This window comes from Balaenoptera borealis (genome assembly GCF_965194805.1).
Source record: "Balaenoptera borealis genome assembly, chromosome: 7".
NCBI classification, from domain to species: domain Eukaryota; kingdom Metazoa; phylum Chordata; class Mammalia; order Artiodactyla; family Balaenopteridae; genus Balaenoptera; species Balaenoptera borealis.
The window spans coordinates 22,221,942-22,232,246 of NC_138864.1; the positions used below are offsets into that span (position 1 = coordinate 22,221,942).

A 10,305-nucleotide genomic window follows, 5' to 3' on the forward strand; every position below is an offset into this window, starting at 1 on the left:
TCCTCCACACCTCTCCTTTACGCTAAGCACCAATCCATGTATTCAAGTATTTGTAAAAGAGTTTAAATGATTTTTAGAAAGCAGCTAGGCTTACCTTTCCATTTTCCACATTGTTCCTGGAACCAGAGTGTTTTTGCAGTGGAGCAGAGGTGGCCTAGAGACTGGACTTAATGACTGTCCATCTGCGTCCTGTCTCATGTGTCTGAGCTGTTTCTGTAGGGGTGTGGGCCTGTGAAGTCCTGTGTGCCTCACATTCTTATAAATCAGATGCTCTTCTCCCAGTGCATTACCTCACACTGTACTGTAGGTGATTTATTTTAATATTACAGTTCTCGTTGATCTTCCTTGGCATGACCTCGAACAACTCTCTTTGCCCTATGTAGTCCCTAGTTAGTGATCAATTTTTTTTAAAAAGCCCTGGGGAATTTATTTTTACAGAGCCCTTCCCCAATGCCATAGTCTTTGATGTGAGCATAGATAGTCCTCTTAACTCATGTTTTTCCAGCTTTGATTTGGAGGGGGGGGGGTGCAATTCCCGTTAAAAAAGAACTGTTTAAAGTTGATGTGAGCGGGACATGGAGTTTCTAGAAATTTCTGCAAGTACTAGATACTCTATCTCCCCTGCTTTAGCCAAATTTGGAAAACCAATTTGACTTTTTACTTTCCTGTGAGATAAGGAATTCTTGTAGAGTAATAACCTTTTATGATATACTTTGGTGATGTTCAGCTAACCAGTCCTGTCTTACCCCTTAAATTCCATCTCCCCGTGAATGCATGAGGCCTGAGAGCGAACCATGCCAAGACAGTGGTTTCCTGCTCACGTGCTCTGAGTGCGTTGACCACAACTCTTAGGTTTTTTGGGAATACCCGTGGGTAACCTGTGAAATATGTAACTGGATGCAATATCTTATTTCCTTTTTAAAGCTCATCAGAGGAAAAAAAATTGTCGAGGAAAAATGTTCTTCGGACACGTATTAAATTTCGTTCTGAGACTCTGGGTCTCTTAAGCAGGTACAGGGGTCCCCTGCCACACCCAGACTCTCACACAGTCTCAAGTCGTGCTCAGGGCAGTGTGTTCAGTGGCACAGCTGGGGCTGGAGCATGCTGGGGGGCTGGACACGGCGTGTCACGTCGTCTCCGAGGCTGTCAGCGGGGGTGACTTCCAGTGAGTGCATCCTTGATACAAGGAGGCGTGAGAGGATGTCTGCACCACGCGGCGCATTAGGAACTGTTTCCGTTATTGCTGAAGCAGAGTTATAAACAGGATAACGCTGTGCGCATTGTGAACTGGACAGCAGTATGACTGAGAGAGTAGGCTGTTTCCTAGGAAATTTCCAGAAAATGTTATTTGAGCATAGTTGAAGCAAGGGAAAGCTCTGGATTATTTTGGCCTGGGATGGCGTGGCTTGGGGAGTCGTGTTTATTTTAATCAAAGCAGACTCCTTCCACATTTCAGAATGTTTTCAGAGCCTATGGGAGATGGCCTGGGCCTCAGGAGGACTTGGCTGGTAGATGACCTGCCCCCAGCCGTAGCTTTCACCATTGTCAGGTGGGGAGGGCAGCCAGGAGCTAGCAGCCTGATCTGTCAGGCAAGTAGCAGTATCGGCCTGCGGGTGCCCCGGAGGGGAAGGGAGCGGGCCCGGGAGGGCTCTGGCCCACAGCCCCTGATCCTCGAGCAGAGTGGGCTGCGGGAGCCTCCTTCCCCACCTCAGGCATCAGGCGGGGTGAGGGCCAGCAGCCGGCAGAGGCACACGAGGACTGTTGCTTTACTTGTGCCGCTGCTGCCCTTTCCTCTGTAGCGCGGGGGCTGTTTAGGGTGGCTGGCTCTGCCGTCTCTGTCCGTGATCTGTGGGTGAGGAACCAGTGCTGTGCATGGTGGGGAAGAAGTTGAAAGAGGAACAAAAGGGGGGGCCCCTGAGTGGTGAGAACATGAAGTCAGGCAAATGATTTGAAGGTACCCCTGCCAGCAGCCTGTGGTCGGGTTTGCTCGTGGAGATGGCTGCTCTGAGACTCTTGGCTCCTGTTAGGCTTTGCCCCTGGTCTGGGCTGCAGGGACTGGGGGCAACGCCTGCCGAGTCCCAGCCCAGAGCCAGCAGCGGGCTTGGAGGCCTCTCCTCATCCCACCTGTGGGGCTCCTTCAGCGGACTTGATGAGCGATGCCTGGGGGACTGGTGTCGGCGGGTGGTTGGTTCCAGCCCACAGCTCTCTGTCCTGGGTCCCTCATGCTGGAGGGCGGCTTTCACACTGGCCTTTCCATACGCGCCCTACTCCTCGGACAAGTGGACCATTGCCTGCGCCCAGATGGCAGTATACAGTGCTTGCGCGGAACCTTGCTGTTCCATCATCACACTGTTATGTATGTGTGCTGTAGGAGTTGTGTGCGTGGACTCTGTTTTGAGGAGCTTGTTTGAAGGTGGCCTGTGGAATTGAAGTGCATCTGGCATCCGTGGTAGAGATAGGCCGACAACACATGGACTGTGGTGACTAGAGTCCTTTTTTCCTTCCTTTGGATGATTAGGCAAGAAATCCCCTAAAATGACTGGGAATTGGGACTTAAGTTCTTTCCTGATGATTGTTCGTTTATGGTAACTGTGGAACTCAAAAGGGATTTAGGGTTTTCACAGAAGTCTCGGGAATAGTACGATGACGAATGAGGGCCTGTCCTGAATTCGATTTCACCATGCCCCTTGGGATGAGGGGAGTGATTGGTTGCATTAAAAATGTGTTTTGGCATTGCCTGCCCCAGTAAGGGGAGTGAATATACGTTTTGGAAATAATGGGCTCTTAAAGGTATCCATTTAAAATTTTTTCTGAAATACCTTTGTGGGCTTCCCTGGTGGCGCAGTGGTTGAGAGTCTGCCTGCCAATGCAGGGGACACGGGCTCGAGCCCTGGTCTGGGAAGATCCCACATGCCTCGGAGCAACTGGGCCCGTGAGCCACAACTACTGAGCCTGCGCGTCTGGAGCTTGTGCTCCGCAACAAGAGAGGCCGCGATAGTGAGAGGCCCGCGCATCGCGATGAAGAGTGGCCGCCGCTTGCCAGAAGTAGAGAAAGCCCTCGCACAGAAACGAAGACCCAACACAGCCAGAAATGAATAAATAAATAAATAAATTTAAAATACCTTTGTGCCAGAACTGATAGAGAAAGGCGAAATTGAAAACTGCTCTTAATTTGCTTCCATCACGTTGGCAAGCAGTGGGACTCGAGAGGGCTGAGCAGCAGGTCTTCCTGCTCTCGTTCTCCTGGGTGGAAAGCAGGTTTCATCCCCACCCCGAGGCCAGGGCAGAAGAGCGGGGTCTGTGCATTAAAGCTAAACATCAAACGCAGCTAAGTGGCGTCTTCTTGCTTACAATTCAGGGTAAAATGACTGCTCCTAGTTTAAATTATTTCTTGACCAGGCATTTTATTAAAATTGAACTGAATTTTTGTGGCTGGGAGTAATTACTGTCCTCACCCTGTTAGGGTTTAATCTGCTGGTCATTCCTTTGGGTGTGGGCATTAGCCACCAAAGATCTTTAAGGAAAGCCATCTTGGTCAGGGTGTCAAGTTGTGGCCCAACAGAGGTAAGCACCTCTGTGGATTTTGTCCCTAGGCTGTTCTGCTGTGGTCTGAGTGGGTCCCTCCAAACCCGTTCCTGACCCCCTAAAGGTGACAGTGTTAGGAGCGGGGCTGTTGGAAGGCATGTAAAGGCATGGATGGCGCGTAAAGGCATGGATGACGTAGTGCCTTACGGAGAGACACAGAGAGCTCGCTAGCCCCTCCGCCACCTGAGGACACAGGAAATCTCTGAGCTGGAAGAGGACCCTCACCTGCCTATGTTGGCGCCCTGCCTCCAGGACTGTGAGAAGTAAATTTGTTGCTTGTAAGCTCCCTAGTCAGTCATACTTTGTGATAGCAGCCTGAATGGACTAAGGCACAAACCCGGGAAAGTGTCCCAGCCCTCAGGTGATGGCGAGAAAAACAGTACAGCCAGGAGCACACCTTACTGTGCCACCAAGCAGATATTCTGTTGAGCCATCAGTAGCCATCATTTTAGTAGAAGTTGCTGTATTGAGAATGGAAGTATGAGAGGAGACAGTTAACTTTAAAAAGGAAAAACTACTTGATCCTAGATGAGGGCGTTGAGTGTATTGTAATATAGGTGAGTGATAGTATGTGTCAGACCAAAGACCTCTTGAATACAGTGCAGAATTTCAGAGCATGCAAGAAACTTCTGTGTAGCCAAAGGAGTACATTTGCAGGGACGGCAACAGGATAAGTGGTGTCCAGTAGAAGATGAGGAAAAGTGTAGGAGGGGGTGAGAATGGAGGGTGAAACTCAGGAGCTGGGCTTTTAGTTCAGTTTTGTTTTGTTTTGGCCACGCCGCGCTGCTTGTGGGATCTTAGTTCCCTGACCAGGGGTCAAACCTGTGCCCTCAACAGTGAGAGCGTGGAGTCCCAGCTGCTGGACCGCCAGGGAAATCCCAGGAGCTGGGTTTTAAAAGAGGCACTATTCTTAATTTTTAATGTTGAGATGAAACTTGTTAGAATGATTTTAACCTAGCTCCAGAATTACCTAAAAATCAACAGATTCTCTTATTTCTGTGAAGAGAAAAGCCCCTCTGTGGCGTTTGGCCCATACAGGATAGGATGGTCACTGCCCCACTTGATTTTCGTGGCTTCAAGTTTAAAACTTTACTTCTCGGTCATAGCATTTCCACATGGCGTAGGCAGTGAAGACAGGCAGATTGCACACGTGGGCTTAGAGCAGTTTGTGAACTTGAGGCGCGTCTGGCCTGGAGATGCTGGGGAGGAAGGACGCAGGGCTCAGCGAGGCCTCACTCTGTCCTGTAGGAGCTGGACGCCGAGATGGGCCTGCGGGGAAGTGTGAACTGGGCCGGTCTCAGCGGGAGCTGGATTCTGGAAATAACTAGAAAAGTTTCTTCATACTAGTGAGCCTCAAAACTTTTAAAACATAAACTGCTTTAACTCTAATTGTATCTGAAGCACTAATTCTGTGTTACAAGAGCTCTGGTTTTCCCTCTCTGTGATGAACTCTCTCTCAGAAGCTGAGCTCCGTGCGGGCAGGGGCTCCGTCTGCTTCCTTCCCTGCCTGCTGCCCGGAGCCCAGGTTGGCGGGTGGTGCCTGGTGAAGGTGGCTCCCTGCCGACTTAGTACATTTGAAAGCCTTCACCTGAGTCCAGTCTTTGTTTTATTTATTTTTTATTTTCTTATAATTTATTATTATTATTATTTTTGGCTGTGTTGGGTCTTCGTTGCGGTGCGCGGGCTTCTCATTGCGGTGGCTTCTCTTGTTGTGGAGCACGGGCTCTAGGTGCGTGGGCCTCAGTAGTTGTGGCGCACGGGCTTAGCTGCTCCGCGGCATGTGGGATCTTCCCGGACCGGGGCTCGAACCCGTGTCCCCTGCATTGGCAGGCGGATTCTTAACCACTGCACCACCGGGGGAGCCCCCAGTCTTTGTTTCAGATGGAAGTCCTTGCGGGCTGGAAGCGGGGCAGTGGCTGGCCCTCGGTGCTGGGGCAGTGCTGGTAACGCTCGTCGTCCTGCCGTCGCTGACGGCAGGCTCACTCTGCCCTGGGTCCCTGCTTGGAGGCTGTGTGAGGGGCCTCCCAGCGAGAGCTGTGGTGGAGATAGTGTGTGGTAGTGACAGTGCTGCAGCCTGGAGGCTGGCTGTAGTGACACAGGACACACAGCAGAGGTATGTGGGGAATAACAGACCATGAGCCACAGCCGAGAGTAGCTTTGAGTTACTGTTTTACTCATTTAAATTTGAGCTTGTGGTGCAAAAAAAAAAAAAAAAAAAAAAAAAAATGAAATTGTTGTAACAGGTTCAGGTAAATTCTATTATAGTTCATCCCATTTATTCCTATCATTTAGTATGAGCTCGTCAGTAGTGTGAGATGTTTGTTTTTACTGCATCCTTTAACACAGCATTGGAATTCTTTTAAAGTTATTTTGTTGTATGCTTTGTGCCAGTTTTTCAGTAACAGTTTTACTGAAGTGTAATCTACACAGCATACAATTTACCCTTCCAAAGTGTGCCATTCAGTAGTTTTTAGTATATTCACACAGATATGCAACCATTACCAGTCTCTGATTTTAGAACATTTTCGTTACCTCACAAAGAAACCCTGGGCCCATTAGCACTCACTCTCCATCCCCCTACCCTCAGCCCCTGGCAACCCTGATCTACTTTCTGTCTCTATGAATTTGCCTGTTCTGGATTGTTCATATAAATGGAATCATGCAATATGTCGATTTTTGTGATGGCCTGTTTCATTTACTCTAGTGCTTTCCAAGTTTGTCCATGTGGTAGCATGAATCAATACTCCATTCTTTTTATGTATGGATAGACCACATCAGGTTTCTCCATCGGTTGATGGACATTTGGGTTGTTTCCACTTTTTGGCTATTATGAATAACGCTGCTGTGAACATCAATGTACAAGTTTTTGTGTGGACATAATGTTTTCATTTCTCTTGAATGCACATGTTGTGATACTTGAATTACAAAGGTTTTTAATTTTGATGAAGTCCAATTTTCTGTTTCTTGTTACTTGTGCTTTTGATATCACATCTAAGAAACCATTGCCTACTTCAAGGTCATGAAAATTTATTCTTCAGTTTTCTTCCAAAAATTTATGGTTCTAGCTCTTAGGTCTAGGATCTATTTTATGTGTGGGAGGTATGGTTTAATACAGATCTTCACCTCAAATATTTACCTACATGTACTTTGTAGGAATTTGTTCAAATTTCTTGTGTTTTTTTGTCTTGCTTTGTACCTGTATTTATTGATAGGTTTCCTTTCTATGTGTATGCTATTGAAATTTGTCCTAATTTATTTCATATCATGGTTTCTTTTCTAGTTACCAGGAGTTACAGTACCAGGATTTCCCTTTTTCGTCCCCCGTGTGTGGTGTAAAACCTCATATGCTTGTGTGTGTAATTCTGGAATGCTGTAATTTCATAGTCAATATAATACATTTCCCTTCACAAATCACTTAATATTCAAGAGGAGTATAATGGAAGTACTTAACTTTTTTCCTCAGAGAGCACCCTGAGGACCTGAGGCTGGCGTGGCGAGTGGCCTCCCAGAGCCTTTGCCCCGGGGGGAGGGGCCCTCCCTGTCAGCCTTCCCTGGTCTGTCAGGGTGATTCTGCCCCCGGAGTGGGTCAGGAAGCCTGAGAGGCAGCTGCCCATCTGGCCTTGCTGGTGTCTGGGTGGCCTGCGTGTGGGTGAGAGCTGACGCCGAGGGAAGGTTAAGTATTACTCAGTATTCTTTAGGAAAGAAAGGCTGGAAACGGTTTAAAAAGAAAAGACTGTCACAATCAAGTGGTTCGTTACTGGCACAATTTGTTTCAACAAAACATATCTTGGTATATTTTCCTAAGGGAAAAAATTGTCAAGGTAAAAGCTACTTGTACAATAGGACAATAGTAAAAAATTATTTTTAAAATGTTGTACTATCTGGTTATTTTATTTTTGTCTTATACGTGGTGGGAGTGGAGTTGGCTCATTTCTGGTGTGTTGTGGGCCGGTCTGGAGTTGGTGAATGGACTTGAAGCCCTTACTCATCAGAGGAACCTGTTCTTGGCGTTTCCAGCAATAGACGCGCAAGTTTGGGGGCTTAGGGTTTGTTTTTAGGTAACCTTTATCAACTGTTTTATAAGACAGCGTTTCTTCTTATCATGGAATTGAACATAAGAAGTTGTGCATAGGATCATAGGGCCGAGGCGAGTTTATTTCGTCTTTCTTGGCATTATAGAGTTTTACCACCTATCTCAATGATCCACATATTTGTTCTTTTGAAAGGCAACGCACTATTCTGTTATATTGCAGTATTATTATGTATTCAGTATCTTGATATTTAGGACTGTTTTGCATACTGCATATTTTCCTATTACAGACAGTATCTTTTCACATACAGTTTTTTGTGTGGGATTACCTGGTCAAAAGTATGTCAGATATTTTAGGATTTCCTCTGGAATCATTTTTATCAGTTTATCGGAGGGGCTAGTTCGGTATAGCTTTCCAGCCTTTGTATTGTTTTCATCACTGTTATTACGTAGATTTTAAGGCACCTGTCATGGTAAAGCACCTCTCTTTTCATGGAAGATTGTACTCTGTTGCCTGTGTATGGAGTTTAGTCTGTCTGAGAACTGCGTCCTCAGGAGCAGATCCCCATGTTCCGAGCGGGCCTGAGTGGACCGAGCTCAGCAGTTGCTCTCATGTGCAGACCTGGCGCACGTTTATTCCAGGTCTCCACCCACGGAGCTGGTTTTGCCGTGCTGTGTGTGTGCTTTCTTAGTTTGCTCTAACCTCGCCCTGGTGAGACGAGCAGTCACTATAAAATCAATAGAGCTTCATTAGAGACAATGCAGAACGAGAAAGAAACAACTGTAAAACGAAGCCAGTGTCTCAGAGCACCTGCTTTCCATCTTTATGGGCTCTTGGGGTCGTATGTAGAACACAGTTTTGACTAACGTTACTACTAAACACGTTACCATACACTTTCCCACACGTTACTGCGTACTGTTAACTACTCCTTGTCAGGAGGGTGTACTGTGGCTGGCTGTGTTTTTGACCACCGTTCTCTGATTACTGAGCACTTGTAATTTTGTGAGTGTATATAATTTTGCAGTGAGCATAGTGTGGGGGCATGGCGGGGTGGGTGGGTGCCAGGGTTTATCTCCTTAGGCGGGATCCCTATGGCGGGAATTTCTGGGTTAAAGGGGTGAACGTTCAGTGGTTGCTCCCACTTGTTCTCACGGGGACTGTGTTTCCTGCTGGGAGAGGGAACACTTTCTCCTCTAAGATGGCAGGTCCACCTGCCTCGGGACAGTAGACCTGAGCTGCAGCCTCCAGGCTTAACTCTGTCCCCCGTCTTTACCTGGGAGCCAGGAACGGACTTCACACCCAGTCCCTTTCACGAGAAATATCTTCTAGTGATTTCTGTATTCAGAACTGTGTGTGCGTCGTGATGACTACTCTATAGACAGACCAGTTCATAAGAACGCAAGCTGAAAGAGTGTAGGCCCAAAGGAAAAGTCATCGTGGGTGGGTTACCAGTCGTTTTTCCTTTGTTTTTGTAATTTTCTGTGATATCCTTTTATCTTCTTTATGATTAAAGAAACAGGAGGGGTGTGTGTGTACACTGAGTTGAATAACTGGGTAGAGCGGACCAGGCCTCCTGAGGAGACCTCTGTGAGCACAGGACTGACCCCCTGTCAGTGCGTCGCGTGTACAGACCCCTCGTCGGTTAGGTTACAGCAGGTGCCAGCGGAGAGGGGAACTGGCCTCTGTGTGAGGGCGCCCATTGTCGGCGGCTTGGGCCCCAGGACGAGGGGAGCCGCGGGGCAAACGGAGCAGGCCTCTCGGTGCGCGGCTCCTGTGAACAGACAGAGGAGACGAGTCATTCTTAGTGACAGTCCTCCTGTCCTCTTGGCAGTTTGACTTTAAAAATAACTTTTTTTCCTATTGCGAACAAGGCTGTTATAGTTCGTGGACCATTTACGAGCTTGTCAGTCACTCTGCCAGGGCTGCTCATAACCCACACTTTTCATACTGCAGTTAGCGCATTTTGAAAAGTATAACTTCAGGCTTTATAAATTGATGTCCTGATAGCTTAGATTTTACACCAAATGTGTGGAGATGAATGGTATTTGATTCGGGCTGGCTCTAGGGCTGTGCTGTCCAGTACAGTCGCCACTAGGTATTTGTGGCTATTTAAACTTAACTTAAAATTAAACTTCTGTTCCTTAGTTGCACTCACCCCGTTCTGAGTGCTCAGTAGCCACATTGAGCTGGCAGCGACCGTATTGGACAGTACCTATGAAGTACACCTCTACTATCACTACTGTCAAGTTCTCTTGAATAGCGCTCTTCCAGAGGAAAAGATTCCCCTTTCTTTGCATGGTAACCTGCAGAAAAAATGGTCCAAGGAGTTTAAATAGCATGTATCTTAAAGCTTTTTCTAAGCAAATTTGCAAATTGCGAAGAATCCCAAGTTGGGGAGAGTGCCTCCGTCAGTCTTTGCAAATGAAAATATTCTGGGCGTCCTCAGCATGCTCTGCTTATTTAAAGAAACTTGGAACTGATACAAATGAATTCTTCCTTTTTAAATGAACCCTTGTTTGTATTCACCAAGCTTACTTGAAATGTGACATTTTCGTCTGTGGGAAAGCTGGCCTCTGTTGTCATGCAGTGTTGAGCAGGTAGGTATCTGCTTCATTGTAAAGAACACAGCTGGACCAACAATGGGAAATGCACAGCTGGGAGCTTTCTTGACATGCCTGTTTTTCCCTGT

At 47.2% G+C, this 10,305-nt stretch overlaps 1 protein-coding gene across 17 annotated transcripts in view; it reads left to right on the forward strand.

Annotated features, from left to right (window-relative positions):
* SRPK2 (SRSF protein kinase 2) overlaps positions 1-10,305 on the forward strand; it is a gene marked incomplete at its 5' end in the record, with an annotated part of 222,027 nt that overhangs the window by 208,492 nt on the left and 3,230 nt on the right. For 2 of the 17 annotated variants that reach the window (XM_082399792.1, XM_082399784.1), the window contains one exon: positions 10,147-10,213. The exons of the other annotated variants lie outside the window; for them this stretch is intronic. In XM_082399792.1, the coding sequence (XP_082255918.1) occupies positions 10,147-10,213 (67 nt within the window). The remainder of the gene's footprint in view (positions 1-10,146; positions 10,214-10,305) is intronic. 17 annotated transcript variants of the gene reach the window in all.